Here is a 21,722-nt window from a genome sequence, read left to right as displayed (position 1 = left end):
CTAAAAACGAGCAAATACACGCTTTCGCAGGCTACGGCGCGCGTGCTCCCAATGCAGACGCTCTTGACATCTTTAGTACCATAAAACTACAGCGCCGCCGCTACTGTCACCCGCCGTAGAATCAGCCGAGATACTGCGCGGCCGCCTCGTTCACTTTACTGCCACCTTCTAGCATAGAGTTAACATAGCCTTTTATACACGGCTCTTATATTTCCCTGCTGGATTATCGGCGGTACACTGTGTCACTGTGTCGGCGGTCACTTGGAAAGCGGCCGTCGTCGGAACTATAGTGATGGCGCTACCTAAGTAAGGGTGTCTTTAAATAAGTTTGAACGTTTTTGGAACTTATATGCAACAAAAATAACGTAAAACGTTTTAAAAAAGCGTAAATGTAATTAAAATGAACCTTAAGTAAGTGACGCTGTCATTCAGCAGGCAACTTTTTCAATACAAAGCATAGCCTTTAAAATTAGTAGCAAGCGCTAAAGTACTAATCTCGAAGGCCAAGTACAAAAACCCTTACCGCTACGTAGGCAGCGCTGCCATAGATAGCGGGCGTTTCGCGCTCATCCAGCAGGCAAGGGAAATCTAGAAGGCTACGGCTGTGACTGTACCGTTAGCTAACCTGTTGGTGCTCCCTACGCTATCTTTCGCTCTCCACAGAAAGTTGTTATGAAGTTAGTAACGAATCGATGCACGTGCCTGAGTGCGTAAGTAGCGCTAACTCTGTTTGCTAGAATGTACTACAGATGGACAAAATGTCGGCAGTAGCACTAGTCATGAATTACCGCGTTATGCGGCTGCCTTGCCGGTGGGCCGAGGCATTCTTTGCACGAGCAATGACAGATATGCGGACATCGGCACTGTACATTCGCGGCAAGGAAGCGCGAAACAGGCGAGCGCTTCTGCTACCGTACATTGAAATTGACAAAATAATTAACGATCTCCCGGCGTTGCAGAAAACTCTGCAGTTGAGGAACATCGACTTAGACGTATCCACCTTGAGCACGAAACTGCCCTCATACAGAATTGTAAAGAATGAATTGAAAAGGGTGCAGGTGGAGATCTTACAACTGACGCGAGCATTGGCAGACAGCTGGAAAACAAGCACAGGCGAGCAGAGAAGTGAATCGGAGCTTAAAGCACAGCTTCAGACCCACTACGTGACCGAGCGGGAAGTGAAGCAGTCTTTGTATGCGAAAGAGGAAGAAATCATCCCCTTGCTGCTGCGACTTCCCAACTTCGTCCAAGAGCCGAGCGAAGCAATCAAGTCGCAGTGCGCCGAATACTGCAGTCGGCCGTGTCCGCTTCACCCAACATCGCATGTGGACGTCGGCGGCGCAGACATAATCCTTCGGCACGAGCCTCGGCTGTGCTACCTCAAGGGCAAGCCGGCATTGCTTCATCTGCAGCTATGCAGGTTTTTCAGTGAACGCTTACTGGCACTGGGCAGTACACCAATGAGCGGACCGGACTGGGTTGTGGACACCGTGTTCGAGGGTTGTGGCGTCGACCCAAACAACCTCGACCACACCATGGTCATAGAGAACAAGGAACACAGTGGTGGCCACCACATGCACCTGGTTGGATCTTCCGCATTGGAGTCGTTTGCGGGCTACCTGACCCGGCGCCAACCCAAGGACGTGCCTGTGAGTTTCCACACAGTCGGCCGCCGGTACATAGCCAAGTGCGACGCACGCCTGCCTGGTCTCTTCTCGCTCACCCAATCTACAATGGTGACTGCGTTTTTGGCTTCCCGTCGTCACGACTTAATGCCCGCATTTGAAAAGTTGCTGCTGGCTGTCAAGCAGTGGTACCAAGAGCTGGAACTGCCCTTTCGCCTTGTTCTTGCAGATCCGCCAGAGCTTAGCTTCATAGAAAGCCTGCGCGTGTCTATTGAGGTTTGGTCATCTGCACAAAACAGGTATGTTCCGAGTGGCTTCCTGAGCTTACACGACGATTTTGTGAGCAGACGGCTGATTATGGTTTCTGGGACCAAGGCATCTGATGCAGAATTTTTGCAGACTGCTTATGCTTGCATTACCAATGTGCATGCTTTGGTGGCATGCATTATGGAAAACAGACAGATGGGGGAACGAGAGTTCAGCTTCCCTGCAGCCCTCAGCTAAGCTTGTGAAAGCTCCTCTCGTGGCTGAATTGGCGAGGTGGAACATATCCGTGCGGCCACAATAAAGTAAAGGTTCTACAAACTTGTCCATGTATTCATTGGATATTGCTAATCAATAATGTAGTCTATTTCTTGTCATGATATAATCAACCAAGGTACTGTCAAATTCAGATTAGGATATGCAAATTGATATACCTTCATGCATATTTAGCAAAATTAGCCTCTTATTGTGTGAATCGATGTCATGTAAAGCAGTAAACGAAGAGCTGCTTATGCCAAACTTCCTGCTTTGAGCCAAATTTTATGAGAAGTGAGTAAGCATCTTTGTAAAATTCACTGGTTGTGTGCACGTCATGGGCCTACAAGGCACATCAGCTACAGTGTTGCCTAAAGCAGGCATCTCATTTAGAAGGCAGCAGAAATGAAATTTAGTCCAACAAAGGCTGGGTTAATCCAAAAGAAAGGCAAGACAAGGAAGATGGAAGCTTGCAATAAAAAATTCATAAATGGGGTGTGTGCTGGAGTTTCGGAAAAAGAAACACCTGGGAGGTGCAGCAGTGCCCCTAGAGGCAACCACATAATGTCACATTGCCAAAGCGCCAATTCATGCTGGTGAAATCTTGTAGAACAACAGAGAATTGCCGCTGTTTCAGTTTCCGTGTGAGCTGGTTGCGTGCTGCTCGCGTTCTGCTGCAGTCATAGAGCGGGGATGCAGAGCGCGGCCGCACTCGGCCGGTAGTGCCTCCTTTTCTCGTGGTTGAGGCTTTGCGCCGCCAACTAAAATGTTTTTGTTGGAGCATGTTATTTTTGTATTTTATGCAACATTATGTGGACACCCGCTGGCGCCTGTTCTAACAAGAGTTTCACCTTCTAAATATTTCTTCCTCCGTGGCTGGAGTCGGTGTTTCGACAAGTGCCCTTGTTTTTCTCAAGACTGCAACTGATGTCTTTAGCTTTAGTGCCTGTGTGTATATGCTTTATACCCTCTCCTCCAATCCAAACAGAGGCGGGCACACCTTACGAATTTCTCAAAGGCCAAGGTAATGAAGATAGAGGTGAAAGCGGGGGGGGGGGGGGGGTTGAAAATGTTACCCAACGGTGGGATTGAAGAACTCTTCCCATGTCCCATATATGAGTCATTTTGGAAGGTGATTTGATGTCAGGTTTCAAGAAACATATCAACACTCATCTCCACAATGACTGAAATCTAGACGCAAGTTCTGAAATGTAGAGTTTTTGTTTTACAGTGATGTTTCAACTCTTAGTGACTCCATGGGGTGCATCACGACAGACGACCCCAAAAAGAAATGCTTGAGACCAGTTTTGGTTTCTACAGCTTACTGAAACAAATTGTTAGTAATTGCCATGGTCAAATAAAAAATAATGCAATTTTCAAAGTCACAAAACTTTATTTCTTGTGAAGCCGTTAGTCACTGGCAAAAGGTGTGCGTGTTAGATTGATTAATTGATATGTGGGGTTTAACGTCCCAAAACCACCATACGATTATGAGAGATGCCGTAGTGGAGGGCTCCGGAAATTTCAACCACCTGAGGTTCTTTAACGTTCACCCAAATCTGAGCACACGGGTCTGCAACATTTCCACCTCCATCAGAAAGGCAGCCGCTGCAGCCGATTCGATCCCGCGACCTGTGGGTCAGCAGCCGAGTACCTTCGCCACTAGACCACTGCGGCGGGGCGTGTGCGTGTTAGAGACCCCTGGCTGCTAAATTGTAGCTTATGCTCTGATGTAACGCAGGTACTTGCTTCACAGATTTCATTTTTATGGAAACCAAGTATATGCTACGGTGTGCTTATGTGCATTACGTAAACAGCGTCCAATGGCGTATATTACTGCGGAGACAAGCAACACATGAAAATAGCTTGCTGAGTTGCAGGCATGCATATGTAGCATTTTTTTTTACGTCATTGTAAGAATGGATAGCTAACACTGCAATTACAATTGAAATTTTACAAACACTATCATCACAGTTTAAAGTTGGCAACTGCCACCACAGCAGCTCATGTAAAACACTTTACAAGCTGTGCCACATGGTTGCTGGCTCAGGGTGACTGCTACGTGTTTGTGAGCGCTTGCCTGCTAAATTAAATTGCCAACTATAACCAGCAATACGTTTTTCTTTTGTCTAGCACACAAAGCGGCTGGTCACACAAGATGCATTATAAGACTACCCGCTGTGATAGCTTCGCTCATAAAGTGTCATGCTGCTAAGTTTGAGGGCGTGGGCTCGATTACCAGCCATAGCGGTTGTGTTTCGATGAGGGCAAAATGAAAAAAAAAAAAAAAAACATCCGTGTGGTTAAATTTGGGTGCATGTTAAGGAACCCTTGGAAGTCAATATCGATCCAGAGTCCATCACCATGGTGTGCCTCATAGTAATATCCAGGTTATGGCACATAAAACCACAGCAATTGCTATTGTCCTCTAAAACTCCCTGTTCTTTGGTTCGCGTCACGTGTGGCACACACCCACCTACCATGGGCTGTGGTAGGTGGGTATGTGCCACACGTGACTTGGGGGGGGGGGGGGGGGCGTGGTGTTTACGATGTTCGCAACTGGCATGTCATGTTATTCATGCTGTGCCCTGTCACTCGTATGCTTCGTACACACATCCTCCAGTGCCAATTTTAGTATGAGACAAATACAAGAGCACTCATGTAGACAGCTGAATGGATAAATAAGAATAGATTGATTGATTAATTGATCAAAATAAAATCCTTTGGTTTGCTACCTATTAAAGCACCATGCCTGATGTTGTGGTCACAGTACTTATTTTCCGGTCAGATAGCTTGTTTGGCGTATAGCTCTTCTGCATTGATATGAATGCAAGGCTTCAGCACTGCGGTGGAACAGTGGCTACTGACTCGGAAGGCCATGGGTTGGATCCCAGCTGCTGTGGTCACATCTCAGTGCAGGCGAAATGATCTACTGCGCTGCACATTCAAGGACACCGAATGGTTGAATTTTCCAAAGTCCTCCACTACTGCATTCTACATAATCATGTTGTGGTTTTGGGATGTAAAATCTCATATATGCCCAGGAATCATTCCTAGAGGGGTATTCAGGAACAACAATTACTGTTTTAATACTAGCTCATGTTTGCATGTGATTCTACCTTACTGCTTTCATATGACCATATAAACATGAAGCATACTAGCAGAAGTGCAATGAACAAAAGAAGAGAAATAGATTGTATACTTATCTTTGTTAGACCCAACCTTATGAAGCAAAAATGTATAGGGGGCTTTGCTTGAAAAAGTGTAATGATTGTGAGACAAAGGGAAATCAATGTAGACAAGAAAAACACTTCCCATAAATAAATACTCAACCTGTGACCTTCACAATACATCTGATGCTCTACCAGGGATAGAAGTGTCGCTCCCATTGCACCAAAAAAAAAAAAAATGTTGCTCCAAACTGCAATTTTGGTCAAGTAACTAATCAGAACCTCCCGAACACGACCTGTGACCATCCAGCGAGCCTAAACACAACCAAGAAGAAGCTTTGTTCTAGTGTGCACAGCTGCCGTAAAATCCCGAGCAAGTGCCTTCTTTCCCTTTTTCAGGAAATTCGAAATACATGTTTGGCAATGACCAGGCAAGCCCCTACTACCCTTGCATTTGTTTTCAATTTGTTTTGCAGCAGTGGTTCCCAGGAACCCAATTTCTCATTCTTGAGATTTGTGAACGATTTCTTAGTACTTTCACAGTAGGTTGCCTTGGGGTTGGATTCAGAGTTGTCACTGATTGTCTGAACACTTGAAGAACACCTTTCCCCCTTGACATAACACTTTAATGCCTAGTTCACACTGAAACATCCGCTTTCTACAGCGACCGAAATTCCCCTGCCGCCGAAAAGCAGCGTCGTTTGCACTGGACGGGCCCCGCGCCGCCGACTACGGGGCGAACGCGGGATGGATGCGCTGTCACCCGGTTGTTGTCGCGGCTCGCCAATGCTACTACGCTATCCGGTGGTGTATACTTCTACGATTCTCGTACGCAAGAAGAAAGAAAAGACAGTACTGCTTACTTTGCTGGCAAGTGGATGTCTTGTAATGCACTAAGAGCAAAAAAACCACCGACGCCAGCGGCGTTGGTGGGTTCGTTTTGCTTTGCAAGACCGCAACAAGCTCGGTCACGCCAACAGCAAGCTCGGTCACCTCTCACGAAATATGGAGGCGAAGTAGGCACAGAGCAGGTTAAACTCCCGTTGGTTTCAACATTCAGTTACATGCACTGCGGCATAACAAGTGAGTAGGGCTTGGCCGCCATTTTTCAAAATTCCTTGACTAGCGCTCCTATTAGTCCGCGGTGACCGATTCGGCGGCAGATGCCACAAAAATCGGTCCGAGAGCAATCAGCGCGGAGAAGGCCCTTTCGGCGGATCTCGCCGCCGCCGAACCGGATTCGGAGCACTTTCGGCAGCCGGAATGCTCAGTGTGAACGCGGCCTAAGGGGACACAGTAAGCAAAAATATTGAAAAATGTCTTTTTTTATTTTATTTGAAATCTGCAGCTTTTTCTGAACCAGAATCAGCCGTTTGTTTGCTCTAGTATGATTTTTTTTTCTCTAAAAATGACATAGTTCAAAACTTGTGCAGTGGCCTGTCATGACTCCATACTCGCATAGCAAGGGATTCCTTGCAGTTCAAGCATCATAGACACATGGAGAAGTTTGGAAGCTGAAAAGCATTTGGCACATTCAGAAAAGAATGAACCCAGAACTGCGAAAACAAGAGAAAGCAGAGGAATAAGGCTTTCTCTCAGGAAATCTCTGTTTTGTTGCGGACGTCTTAGTCATTGGCAAGGACCAAAGATTATTGTTGGGCCAATAAAAGGAATAGAGCCAGCTTAAAGGACATGTGAAAAGCTATCCACTTTACATAGTTTCACATGGCATCAAAGGATACGCGTCGTTTGCTCGAAGGATGCTCAAATTTTGTGTGAATTCAACTAAGCCCAGTTAAATGGTGAACCATTCGTTCATAAAGAACACCTTTGAGCATCTGTTATTGAGGCTGTTAAGCTCATCCCGAATTACTTGCTAAATGCCTCCATGAGAAATTTCTAAAGCGTAACAAGTCATTGGATTGTCGTGTGGGAGCGTGTTACAAAAGAAACACTGTAAATATGTACTCTTGATGCTGTGTTCACTTTTAATAATAGCAATATAACCCGTGTTAATGTGCTGAACTATTTTGGAAATTACCCTGGGCACTGCACAGTGCAGGGCCTACACACCCTTGAACTGCTTCGACAGTACTGTGCTGCATAGCAGGCGACAAATGAGGCTCGCCAGGCAAGACGTTTCAACATAAAAAGAAAAAATGATATTGGTGATGAGTATCTGGCTGGTACCTATTTAATGCGTTTGAATATTGAATAATGCCAATTTTCAGCTTTACATGTGATTATCTCAAAACATGCTCTTTTGTACTTATGTTCCTTTTTTATCAGCAACCTCAATATCTAGAATCATAGCTTTTGGCCAGTATTCAGATAACGTAATGAGGAATATACTGAAGCAGAATTTTGTTGTGTGAGGAAGTGCTCGTCTGCAACATGAGATTTGATAGCTATTATCGAGTGATAAATAGGTACCTGAAGTAAAAAATTTTCAAAAGATGAGCATTACAATTTTCAGGGCTATATATGCTTCAGTAAAAAAAGAAACGGCTCATGTTCGCAACGATAGTAAAATAATAGAAACAGTGCACGTGGCACTGACTTTAGAGTCTTTTCGCAGTTTTCCTGATACGAATACCAGCAAGTGGCTAGGATACCCAGCTGCCCTCATACAGGCTATCTGCCCTCTGAAACTTTTTTGAATTCAATGATGGCATGACTTCGTGAGAGCGTTAGACGAACAAGCACAAACAACGCCGTGCTTGACCAGCTTGCTATATTCCGAGGCGAAAGGCAACAAAGGTTTTTTTAAAACGAGGCTCGTAGCTCCGACATATATGGCTACTTGAAAACGAAAGCCTCAGGTCCAAGAACCTCAGGGATCCATTTTCGGGGATCTCGTGCACTTGAACAGCGTCAAAAGCCTCTTAGAGGGACTGTTTCTCAGGCAGCCTAGAGTGATAAAGTGGTTGTGATCCCATACATGCATGGAATTTCACACAACTTAAACAAAATTGGTCAGAAAGCGGGTGTCTCGGTGGTATTTTCTGTGCAGAATAAGTTGTTGCAGTTATGTGCAAATACTTATCCTGTAAGAAGGCCTCCTAACGAGTGTAAAATTAAGCACCGGAATAGGTTTGTTCAATGTGTGAAGAAGCCAGTATATGAAGTACCCTGCACCTGCGGTCAGTTACGTCGGACAGTCAGACAGATGCCTTAATGTGTGATTACCTGAACATAACCAGAAAGTAAAAAAAGGATCTGATGGTTTCCTGGCGACTCATTGCACAGAATGCAAGTGCCAGCCTGTGTTTGATAAAACAACTGTGCTGGCTAATCACTCTAACGATAGTGTAAGGCTCATCATTGAGGCGGCGGCGATAGCAAGTAGTGATGAATGGCGTCGAGTCCTCTACTTAATCAATAGTCTCCGGGGTACCACAAGGCTCAGTTATTGGACCCACTCTTTTTTCCCTGTACGTTAACGATTTTCCCTCCATCCTACTATATTCAGAAGCTTTAATGTACGCAGACGATACGGCACTAATCTTTGTTGGTGACAGCTTAAGAGACATCGAAGATAAAATCAACGAAGAGTTACAGAGAGTACAAGTATGGTTTAAACGAAACCACCTTAATATCAACACAGAGAAAACTAAATACATGGTCTTTCACTCTAGGAAAAAAGAACTCGACTTTGCAGGTTTCAACTTGGTTTTAGATACGGCACTGCTACAGCCAGTAGCCTCGTTTAAGTACTTAGGGGTCATGTTTGACTCGGACATGAACTGGAAATCGCATATAGAAAAGACATGCTCCAAGCTAGCATATGGGTGTCACACACTACTAAAAGCCCGTGAATGTTCTCTCTTTATATTAATGATGTCCCGCGATCCCTACAAAGGTCAAGGGCACTGATGTACGCGGACGACACTGTTTTAGTTTTCACAGGACACTCCTTAGCAGATTTACAAAATGACGCGATGACCGATTTATCGAACATTTCGGAATGGTTTGCCAGGAATCAGCTGACTGTTAACTGTACTAAAACAAAGTATATGGTGTTTCACTCTCGTAGGAAACATATTGACGCTGAATCTCTTAACCTAACAATAAACAACACTCCTATTCAACAAGTTCCTTGTTTTAAATATTTAGGCGTCACTTTTGATGAACACTTACACTGGCATGAGCAAGTACAAAGTGTGTGCGCAAAGCTAGCCTATGGCTGCTATTCTCTAATAAAAGCTCGCCAATATTTTCCACAAGCTATTCTCCGCACACTCTACTTTTCATTGTGTCATTGTCACATAGGTTACTGTCTGGAATCGTGGGGTGTGACGTACAACAGTTATCTAAAAACTCTTGAGCGACTTCAAAAGCGTACACTGAAAATCATAAGCCAAGGTGAATCAGTAAGTAATATTTTCCAATCACAACGCATTCTCTCAGTTCCGATGTTGCGTGACTACAAAATTGCTGTTTCAGTAAATAACATAATTAATAGAAATTCACCTTTGCCTGCTGATCTTTTTTCAATTCCTAAACGCAATACGCGACATGCTTCGAATGGTAATTTCAATCTGCCCAAATGTTTTAATGTTTACGGAGAAAGACTGATACAGTTTAGTGGAACAAAAATATGGAACACGGTCCCCCTAGAGATTAAAACGGCACGTAATTTCAGCATGGCATGTAAATCATTTTTTCTGTGGAGTCAAGACATGTAAGCATGTGTGTGTGATTCGATTTTCATTGTATTTTTTTAATAAGTGCCTATGTATAGAAACTAGCTGCAAGCTAATAAGTATGCATATCTGCAAGAAAAAATGTATTACTGTGTTATCTGTATCACATGATTGTTTTTTTATGTTGTTACCTCAGAGCTGACCTGTACACTTTTTTATGTTGCACATTGTATTGGACCGTCCACTAGCCACTTTAGGCTATCGGTCCAAATAATCCCTGTAATTGCATATATCTATTTATGAAAATAAAGCTTCATTGATTGATTGATTGATTGAATGTTTTGGCGCATCAATTTTGCGCATCCTATATTTTGCATTCGTGCACAGTCACTTGAGCTACTGTATAGCATCGTGGGGCAGTACATATAAAACTCATTTGAAATGTATTAGCCGCCTGCAAAAGAGGGCAGTCCAGATTATTACACACTCAAACAGGATGGATACTGCAAAACCACTGTTTCAAATTATGTGTGTACTTCCACTGGACTCTGTTCACGTGTCTAGTGTTGCTGATATAGTGCATGGGATAATAAAACGTGATGACCCATTCCCATTAAGCACCTTTACATTACCTGCACGTTCACGTGTTTAGTGTTGCTGATATAGTGCATGGGATAATAAAACGTGATGACCCATTCCCATTAAGCACCTTTACGTTACCCGCACGCTGTACAAGAGCTGCAGCGAATCACTGTTTTAATTTACCAGTAGCCAGAAATGCCTACGGTCGAAGGCTCATAGAATTTCACGGCGCTCTCATATGGAATGCGATACCGACTGATGTGAAAGAGGCTAGAAATTTTCCATTGGCCATGAAGCATGCACTTCATGCGAACTTTCTAAATAACACGTCTGCATAGTCATTTAGTATTTTATTATTATTATTATGATTAGTATTATTCTAGTGCTATTATTATTCTGTGTTATAAGTAGCCATGTTCTGCGCTATGTTTCTTTGTATAGTTCAATCATATGTTTTTGCGTTTTTCTGTTTTAAACATTGTATCCAGGTTGAGGTCCTTTGTCGCTGTGTAACCGCTTGCGCAAGTATGTAGGTATGTCACACAAGTGGTCCCTCTACTAGCCAGTTAGGCTGTGGGACCAAACAAGTGTTTGCAAAGTTTTTTGTTACATGGATGTGAAAGTTACAATAAAAAAAAAAATCAAAGCTGCATCAGCAAGCCATCCGTCGCACTAACAGAAAAAAATAACTAGATTACTTGAACTCACCGGTGCAAGATTTTTTTCTGTAAATTCACTGCTACCTCGTCTTTGTCTTTATTTTTATGCATTGATTGATTTCATTGTGATGTCATGTGACAGGTATATATTCTTGCTGCTTTGTAATAAAATTTTAGTTGGAAGTTAACGCTTGTCCTCGTTGTTTCCTTAGACCGTTGTTACCTTTTACCACTTCAGCTCTTTAAGACATGAAAGTGAAAGACCTTTTCTGTAAGTTAAATTTTGACTCTATTGACGGTGCGTAAGCACATGTGTGTTTGTCAAACATATGTGTTTGTGACCACTTTTGAGCAGTGATGTGTCATTTTTTAAAATTTGATTTCTCTAATATGTTCACTAATGTACACTGTTTGTAGTACACATGTATAAACGGCAGAGCGTTGCGCTCAGGGCTGCAGCTGAGCATATAGGCCACATGTAGTCATGCGTGTAGTTCCAACGACGTGCATTTCTTGCGTTTTTTGTATATTTGTCACTGCGGCTGAATCAAGTGTTTTGGACATTAAAAGCAGTCAGAAGTGCTCTTGGTAATAAGTAGAACAGAACGGAGAACATTCTGTAAGATATGTCTGCAACAGGCTGCAGGAATGATAACACTGCTAACAGAAAAATTTTGCCACATAGCGTAAATTATTAGGAAACTAACTAGGCCGATTCGCCGCTGTTTGTTTTTCTGAGCTAGTTCAAGCAGGGCTTCTCACAGCCAAAAGAGTTGCATCCGCATCTCAAAAAACACTCTTCATTGGGGGTTGCCCAACTTGCATGTGGCCTATATCAATCTTGGTATTGTGTGTGGATGTGAGCCATGCAGTGCAGAGCCTGACACTCTGGCGTTCAGACCAACATGTTGCCCTCTGTACGAGCTGCAAGCAGTGCTGTATATGTAGCTGAAAGCTGAAGTACCATTTCAGCTGCTGTTATTCTCAGCCAGTTTTGCATTCCTGTTGCATATAGAAAGGTGAGCAGTTGCAGCAACTGAAAATGTATAAGGGTAGCTTGGGCTTGGTTATTAGTAATTAATCCTGAAACAGAATGAAGGACATGGACAAGAGAGGGACATTACTGTGTTTGTAGACTCTCTTGTCTCTGTCCTGCGTGCAGTGTCTGGATTAATTATGAAAGTTTATAACTTATTGTTAAGCACCGAAGTGGCTTTAATGTTCAAATTGCACATAAATAGGAAGAAGGAAAGACAGGGAAGTTAGCCAGTTCTCAGACTGGCTGGCTACTCTGTATTAATAGATTAAACATTATGGTAAAAGAGACTACTAATTCGTGCATAATCTTGCATTGTGAACGGATAATGTAATCAAACAGGGCTGTATTCATGCACGCATAAATGTGTACACATCAAACAATCTGCGTGCTTTTCACCCTTTAGAATGTGCATTTATATAATAGGTCTGGTAACCATCACAATCATAGAACCTAATTTTTTCATAATTATGCTCTGCTGGTGCAATTCATTGGTTTATAAACAGCATGTTTAAAATGTTTAGATTAAATACCCCATATGGTGGTGATACTCATTATTGGAACTGCTGTCATTGCACTTGTAATGTTGTTGAGATAATTTTTCAAAGTCCAGATTATACTCTGCAAACCTGCTTCATACACTGCTCTTTGAGCATCAATTTTATGTTAGCTGTGTCAACAGTGGTGTTTATACACATACATATTGTCACGGGTATAGAATTCAAGTATCCTCTACCTCAAATTGATGATGTGCTTGACTGCCTTCATGGTGCCAAGTATTTCTCTTCCCTGGACCTACGATCTGGATACTGGCAAATTTCAGTTGATGACCGCGAGAAGACGGCATTCATAACACCCGATGGGCTTTATCAATTTAAAGTCATGCCTTTTGGGTTGTGCAATGCGCCAGCAACTTTTGAACGCATGATGGACTCCCTCCTTCGTGGTTTGAAATGGTCGACGTGCCTGTGCTATCTAGACAATGTCATCGTTTTCTCGCCAACCTTCGAAAGCCATCTTCCACGTCTGTCGGCCATCCTTGTCGTTTTTCACTGTGCTGGCCTCCAACTTAACGCGTCTAAGTGCACCTTTAGGCACCGTCAGATAAAGCTACTTGGCCACCTTGTTGACGCTGTTGGTGTACGACCCGACCCTGATAAAGTCCGTGTGGTGCGCATTTCTAGTCCCACGTTCCACGCAAGAAGTCTGCAGCTTCTTGGTACTCTATTCGTATTTCCGCCGCTTTGCCAGCAACTTCACGGAAATTGCTTGGCCCCTCACGGGTCTCCTCAAAAAGAACGTGGCTTTTTCCTGGCGTGAAGACCAAGAACATTCCTTTTCGTCGTTGATTTCTGCGCTCACATCTCCATCTGTGTTGGCTCATTGTGACCCAGCCGCTTAAACGGAGCTACGCACCGACGCAAGTGGCCATGGCATAGGGGCTATACTCGCACAAATGCAGAACGGCACAAACCGTGTCATAGCATACGCCAGCCGCCTACTTTCTCAGTCGGAAAGGAATTATTCAATTACTGAGCGAGAGTGCCTGGCTCTCATCTGGGCTATCGCAAAATTTCAACCATACCTATATGGACGCACGTTCGCAGTCATCACAGACCACCATGCGCTCTGCTGGCTGTCAACCCTGAAGGATCCCACAGGAAGACTCGGGCGATGGGCATTGCGACTGCAGGAGTACACTTTCTCTGTAGTGTATAAGTCTGGCAAGCTTCACAGCGATGCCAACTGCTTATCTCGACACCCTGTTGATCCACCTGACTCCTCTGAGTTAGAAGCTGATGTCAACATCCTAGCCATTACAGATTTCCTGCAAATAGCCGACGAACAACACCGAGATGCATCGCTGCTATCGATGATTGACCGTCTTCAATCCGGCCATAAAGACCCTTCACTAAGCCTATTTTTTCTTCAAGACGTTTTTTACCGCCGCAACTTACAGCCCGATGGCGCGGAACTTTTGCTCGTCGACCTACGTCATCTGCGCAAGGACATTTTGCAAGAACTTCACAACGCCCCTACTGCCGAACATTTAGGTGTCTCCAGAACCTATGATCGCGTCCGCCGACGGGTATTTTGGAAGGGCCTTTATCGTTCCGTTGGCGGCTACGTTGCAGCGTGTGACCTGTGCCAGCGTCGGAAGAAGCCTACGTCTCTCCCTGCCGATCACCTTCAACCTATTGAAGTCCCAGCCAAGCCGTTTCATCTTGTGGGTTTGGATTTGTTAGGTCCTTTCCCAACATCGGCAACGGGAAACAAATGGATAGCAGTAGCTACGGATTATGCCACTCGGTATGCAATTACTCGAGCGCTACCGACCAGCTAAGCAACGGACGTCGCAGATTTCCTACTCTATGACATCATCCTTCAGCATGGCGCTCCTTCTCACCTACTCATGGACCGTGGCCGCTGCTTCCTGTCTCGTGTGGTTGATGACCTCCTTAGATCCTGTGTTATGCGGCACAACTTTACGACTTTTTACCATCCTCAGACCAACGGACTTACTGAGCGCCTCAACCGCACACTGACAGACATGCTTGCTATGTATGTTTCTGACGACCACACCGATCGAGATACTGCCCTTCCGTTCGTAACCTTCGCCTACAACCCGTCCACAGTCATGAAACTTCCGGCTACTCACCATTTTATCTATCTTCTCTTTGGCCGTGATCCTTTCCAGACAACACAAACACGACCTCAGGACGTCCTCAGTATGCTTCCGTGAGCACAATATTATGACGCCCTCAGAATGTCTTCTTAAGGTACTAGAATGGCACTAATCTCGTCCCCTTGTCCATACACATAACCTCAGTACATCCTCAAAACAACACTTCAGGACTTTTTCAGTATCTTTTTGGAACAATGATTGCGTGGCCGGTTCTATACTGTGGGCAGCGATACTACTTAGGATTTACTTGTTTTCATGATATTTCCATACATCAAAAGAAAAACACCTGCGAGGTCTTGTGTATATATACTGTATCAATCAAGAGAGGTGACAAAACAAACAAAGCTTGTTGACTGAAATTTATTTAACAGTAATTAATCACAACTTACAGCTTTGTCAGGCGTTCGAGTCCACGTATAGTCTGCAAAAAAGTATCAAGGCAGTCAACACAGCTCAATCAACCACATTTGTACCCTTCCTCAAAAGTTTGACACAGTGTCCTCATCACCACGTGTATCATGCCCAATGCACTCACTAGTGTTAGAGTCTCCGCTATGACAGCCTATCAGTACACTCTACATGGGCTTTGACTTGACTTGCCCGAGGTCGGGCCATGTGTCAGATGCAGAAATCGATCCTTTCACGTTGGGACCAGGCTGCTTCGAAGCACAATTGATCGCGATTCGCTGGTGCTCCAGGCTGCTTCGTACCACACCTCGCCGCGGTCGGCCGATGACAATACATCCATGATCAGTCTGAACGTTGAGCAGCTCAGTGCACGATCAACACGGCAATTCACCTCCTGTCGTCACCTACGACTTAAACTCTCACACATATCTCACTTTCAACCATGCTCACAAACAACAAAGGACACGAACTTTCGCTAGTACACAGCACCTTTCCTGACAGACCCCATTTTGACAGTCAGTTGGCTTGGAATGGCTTGGCCACAGAACACCTACCAGCTTGGCTACTTGACTATTCAGAATGATCAGTGGTTGCCAGCTGCTAGTTTGTTATTACGCGCTACAGTGGCGTATAATGACTAATTTAAGGCTGTGGCATTTAGGAACGCACTGTTTCAAATGGACATTTTGCAATACCAGGTTCGATACCCAAGATGATTAAGTACGCATGTCTCATTAAGCGTAATGCGTAATTTTAAAATTTTCGGCCAAAAAAAAACAAATGAGGCGAAAATATACAATCATTTTATGACGAACGTGTACTGGGCATTACATGGTTTACTGGGTAGCGCCAACACGTCTTCCGGTTGCGACCAGCACTCACGAGGGCGCTGGACTGCAGGCACTTGCGCAGGTCCCAGGCATCTCCATCGCCCAACCTCACGACCGCATTCCTGGCCAGCGGCGCTGACGATGTGCAGAAGACAGCCAGCCGTGGATTACAACACTTTAGCTGCGTACATTACAAAACACTCGGAAAAAAAATGGAGCAGGGCCTAGGGAAGAGAGCTTCGGGCCTTTCGCCCACGTGGTACGATGGTCAGTACTGCTAGCTAATATATCGGCGGCGGCCGAGACGTCCATCAAAATAAAACAAAAATCACTTTTTGCTAACTCGTGCATCGCAAGATAAAAAAAAAGTGAGGGAAGCAGAGTGCTACACTTCGACGCCAGGATCTTCCTGGTTGTGCTACGTGCGACTGTGCAGAGCCTTAGGCCTAATGAGTCGCGCGGCAACAACCGGCATCCACGCAGCCTAGATGCAGAAGAGGCAGCCGTGAGGAGACGTCCACTTTGATCGGCGTCCACCGTACCGAACGGTGTTACAACGCCCCGGCGTCGAGCCGCAATACCAGACAGCAACGACGCCCGGCTCCCTGAGCCCAAAGAGATAGAAGAAGCTATTTACAGAAGATCGGACTACCCACGAGGCTTCAGTACTCACTCGCTTCGGGTCGGGCCTACAATCCACGTGCTCTAAGCTTTGCTCACCCCAGGATGTAGACCGCATGGCTATCGTCCCAACTGAACAACGTTCTTTAAAAACTAACAACAACAAAAAACACTTGCGACCAGAAAAAAAAAACTCAACGTGCCAACAAGTGCAAACACGTCACAAAACCAATCTCCTCGCTATTAACAAAGCACACCGCCGACGTTAGCAATAAGAAGTCCCCTTTAGGCCTACTCTATCCCGGCTCTAACAAAAGCTCGTACCGAACCGCGAAAACTGTCCGATGCTCCAAGAGCCCCATGTTGGGCGCCAGTGTGGGGTCTCGATATGGCGAGCGAGCGCCACGCTCTTTGAGTGAAGGAACACAGCAAATGCGGTTGGTACAAACCAAACAACAACATTTGTTTTGAGGATGTGCTGCATGTTTCGTCTTAAGCGCGAGACAGACGTTCTATTTTCTCTGCGATTCGGCGTGCGGTGCGACGATGCGACTGCCGGAGTGGTGACGTTTCGTGACGTATCCTCGCGTCGCACCGCCGCATATCCGGTGCGGCGAGCATCAAACCGGCCAGATATTTTTGTCGCAGCGTTGCACCGCCGCATTGCAGCAGCCAATCACAGCGCGAAGAAGGAAACATCACGATGACGTGCCACGAAGCAGGTGAACCAACTAGTGGAGCTGCCATATTGCCAAATTTTTGTGCTGACAAGGTAGCTACATCGGTGCCGGCAATTTCAACAAAGCCATGAGTTCAGAAGCGGCCCGATTTTCCACTGAACTATTAATTTCACTTGTGCGGCAGGAGCCGGCACTGTGGAATCAGCGCTCGGCAACGTACAGAAATGTAGACGCACGTGCGGATGCCTGCAGACGAGTCGTCGGCACGCTATGCCTTGCTTTGACAGATGGTATGTACATGTACTTCATTGTCAAATATTTTTTTCTTTCGGGCGCTTTTTTGTAGTGTGAACTGCGCACGCAGCTGAGCTTTTCACGTGAGATAAAGTTTAAAACACATAAGTTTTAGACTCGCACGGCGCGAACCTTGAAACGTGACGTACGGCAAATCTGGAAAGCTATGTTTACTTGTTTCAAATTAGCAAGTGACATTCCATCGGGTTACACTGCGTAGTGATTGGAAACGGAACGTAATGACAAATTTTGAGCGCCTATGACTTCTTTTCATAAAGTAATGTACGCCGGCGCTTATATTATGACCCCATAGAAGTGTTGTGGCGAGCAAACGAGCCCGCGCCTCTCAAGCCGCTATGTAGCCTCGAGTAAAGGGGCCTCACATGAAAGCCACTTTTTACACTTCTAACGGAAAGTCTTGCAAACACTTTTCATGCGTCATCTAACATAGCTGCTGCAGTCTTAATGTCAACCAAATTGTCTTAACATCAATCATCAGTTATGTACATATAGTACGAAATTGTTACACAGTACACAGCTCGTGCAATGTTTGTGGCATTGAAAGGTTAAACATGGAAACATTTTTCGACTGTGAACAATTGCCCACTTTGTCATTGCAAGCATTATAATTGCAATTGTGTTGGCCGATTTGGTGCATAGTATTATGAGATATCTGAGTGGCAAATTCGAAAGCATTGATGGAACAATCAGTAAAAAGCGTGGAATGTCACATGTCATCTTGCCTTCAGAGTTCTTTTTTCTTGCTTCTCAGTTTGTGTCACCAATATTTCATTTAAAATGTTTGGAGAAATAGTGCATAATGTGTTTTTGTTACCTTTTCCTTTCTAGAAAATGTGAAGCTTGCATATAATAGATGGCACAATTTAAGGGACACCTTCTCCAGGAAACTACGAGAGCAGAAGAAAAAGAGCGGAGCCGGGGCGGTGGAGGCAGCGCCAAAATGGAAATTCTTCGACCTCCTCCTCTTCTTGAAGGACGTCACCGAGCCACGTCCGTAAGTCAAAGCTTTGTTTGTGGTTTGTAGCAAATGTTGAAGCGTTGAAAGTAGCTGACACTTTAAAATGTTTTACTTTGAGCGGAAACACCTGACACCCAAACTGCTCCCTTCGTTGTGGCTACAGTGTCACTGACACATACAAAAAAAAAAAAGGACACAACATTGGACTGATTATCACTTGAAGTGTATCAGTGAGGCTCATGTACTTAGAATTAGGTGCACTTCTTGGAAGTATTTTCGTATAACTATTTCAACTAATTTGCAACTAAATTTTCACTAACTAGCAACAAGTTCCCCTCATATACCATTCATCTGATATTGTCATTCATTTGGAAATCGGTAGAATTTCACTTGTGGAATCGATTTCTTCATGTTTAGATTGTTACCACAGTTTGCAGCATAATAGCAATTAGGAAGGTGGTGCTTTCGGGCCTGCACACTAGAAGCGATTGAGAGAAATGGGGAAGGAGCGTTGGGCTAGGAAGGTTTTCAGCTACTTGTACATGAAGGATGTCGATACAAAATGGTGGAAGCAAATTAGAAAATTGACTGGTAAATACTTAGAAAAGAGCAGGGGGCCACACAAAAAAGAACCATCGGTTAAGAAGAAGGTGAAGGAAACAGAGACTGACATGTGGAGAATTGGCATGATTAAGAAGTCCGCACTAGAGATCTATCGAACTTTTAAGCACAAAATTGCAAAGGAATGGATCTATGATAATACTCGGAATAGTTCTCTACTGTTTGAGGCCAAGACAGGAGTATTGCGAACCAAGACATATCGGGCCAAATACGAAGGGGTAGACATGGTATGCAGTGCATGCGGAGAGAAGGAGGAAACTGCCGAACACTTGATAATGTTCTGTGAAGGGCTTCAATCTATAGTTCAGGATAATGGCGCAGAGTTTTTCAAAGCACTGGGGTTTAGAGACAGGGAGGGCAAAATAGACTTTAAGCGGGTAGAATTAACTAGAAGGAGGTTATCTGATTGGTGGCTAAAGTCAAGGCACGAGTGAAAATTAAGCCATTCACTGCAAAGTACCAGCCCTATACTTCACTATTTGGAGGGACAAAAAGATAAATGTAGTTGTTTGTTCACTAAGTATTACGGCTAGGTGGCGTTAGCTGCCGCCCGACCTAAAGGGTAGAGCCACATCAATCCATCCATCCACTTCGACGGAGCATGCCAGCATAGAGATGAGTGGCGAAACTTGAGCCCTTGCCCCCCCTGTGAAAGCAGAAGAGGTCTGTGTTTCGGCAACGCCACCAGTGATGACTGCTACTGCTGCTAGTAGTCACTATAATCATTTATTTCAAATCAAACAAAGGAATAAGTAAATAGTAAGAATATACAGGAGGTGCTCTAGACATCGGCTGAAATGGTACCTTCTGCGCTTGTAAGGTGGCTATTGTACATGTTGCCCCCACTGTTCAATGTTGTAGCTAAGAAGGGAATGAACAAAAGCATAATAGTGATATGAGAGTAGAGAAGAAGAAATGCAGTTGAGCTTTGTTGAGAGTGTGTACACTTTAGGCCATTTTCTTTTTCATGTTGGAGAGATGTAGATGGTGATCAAGTTCCAGACCTACAAATGCTGTAGAGACAATGCTGATATGAGGAAAAGACGACAAATTTGGTCTTAATATTGTTAATTTGCAGGTTGTTATTTTTACATCAAGTACACATTCTCCATTACGCAAAATCGTAATGTAACCCCAACTATCTCAGACTGGCAACATAGAGATTGCTAGAGCAGCTAGATGCTTATTTTCGGTGCAATAATGCATAGTAGCTAGTACATGCATTCAAAGAAATCTATTTGTTACTGCTGTATTCTTCATGGCACTAATTATGTAGCTGCTTGTTTTTCTCATAGAACAAGCAGTAACCTGGACGAAGAGAGCGGAGATGCCACCGACAATGCAGCAGTGGTGTTTGCATCAATGCTGCCCCCTCGGTGTGCCAGTGCTCAGAGCGAAAGTAATTATTGCTCTGACACACCAGACCACACCATACCCGCTTCTCCCACTTTAGATAACAGTAACTTTTTCTTTCGACCTATTTCTGCTCCCCTTCTTTCCACCCTTTCCACACAACCGTCCACCTCAACACCTGTCCTGTCTACCTCTTTAACGCCCATCCCACTATGTCACACGTGACGCACAACACAAAGAAAACAAACAAAAGAAAACAAGCAGCCAGCTTGCTGGATAAAGTTGATGAGGAATAGAAAAACGAGAAAGAAAACAGAACAGAGCAATTTTTACTTTCGCTGGCGGAGCACATGGACAAGGTGCCTGAACACCTGAGGGGGCAATGCAAAATGCACCTACTTGAAGTGCTAATGCACTATGAAGTAGGACAAGTGCCGACTGTATTGTTGACGATCCAAGGGCCGGCTGAAGCAAGCCAACAGTAATGAGTGTTGCCAGAAGTATTGTAAATAAAATTTTTTGATTTTTTTCCCGATTGCGTAAAGTTTGTTTTGTCTTCATGAAAAGTTTGGGGCCTAAGCAGCACTTGAGCCCTAGTACTTCGTGAAAGGGAGGTGATACAAAATAGGTCATCAGAGGCAGAGTATACGATTGATGCTGAAGTACAGTTTTCTCTCATATGAAGCACAATATACAAATTTTTTAATCAAGGCAGAACCATTATGCAAGTGAATTGCTATTGGCCATGTAGCACCCAGAACGTGTAGCTATTGCATAGGCAATACAACTATTGTTTTTTTACACTTATTTAAGTTTTACAGAGTTTATTATCTTTTATTTTTCAGAAAGTGGCGCAAGAGCTAAAGGCCACGTGGCCTCACAGAGGCTTGGTGTTCAAAAAAATACTACTGCAAGCTTTCAAAAGAATCGTATATTCTGCCTCTGATGACAAGCAAGACCTATTCTGCTGGATATGCTTCTAATTGCAGTGCATTGTTGTTACACCAAAAGTG

General features: G+C 44.4%; 2 protein-coding genes across 2 annotated transcripts; both read left to right on the top strand.

Moving 5' to 3' along the window:
* The first annotated feature begins 574 nt into the window (after positions 1-574).
* Positions 575-2,210, top strand: Slimp (Seryl-tRNA synthetase-like insect mitochondrial protein). Its single transcript, XM_037426560.2, has one exon. The coding sequence runs from the start codon at positions 750-752 to the stop codon at positions 2,127-2,129; it is 1,380 nt and encodes a 459-aa protein (XP_037282457.2). The 5' UTR covers positions 575-749; the 3' UTR covers positions 2,130-2,210.
* Positions 2,211-11,534: 9,324 nt separating this feature from the next.
* On the top strand, positions 11,535-21,240 carry LOC142777420 (uncharacterized). The gene is made up of 3 exons (XM_075881781.1): positions 11,535-17,752; positions 18,606-18,771; positions 20,652-21,240. Exons 1-3 carry the CDS (start codon positions 17,590-17,592, stop codon positions 20,932-20,934), a joined length of 612 nt encoding a protein of 203 aa, XP_075737896.1. The 5' UTR covers positions 11,535-17,589; the 3' UTR covers positions 20,935-21,240.
* The last annotated feature ends 482 nt before the right edge of the window (positions 21,241-21,722 follow it).

Source organism: Rhipicephalus microplus, chromosome X, assembly GCF_043290135.1.
Source record: "Rhipicephalus microplus isolate Deutch F79 chromosome X, USDA_Rmic, whole genome shotgun sequence".
Classification (NCBI taxonomy): domain Eukaryota; kingdom Metazoa; phylum Arthropoda; class Arachnida; order Ixodida; family Ixodidae; genus Rhipicephalus; species Rhipicephalus microplus.
The sequence above is the reverse complement of the archived record's forward strand: the minus strand, read 5'-3'. Positions and strand labels throughout refer to the sequence as shown.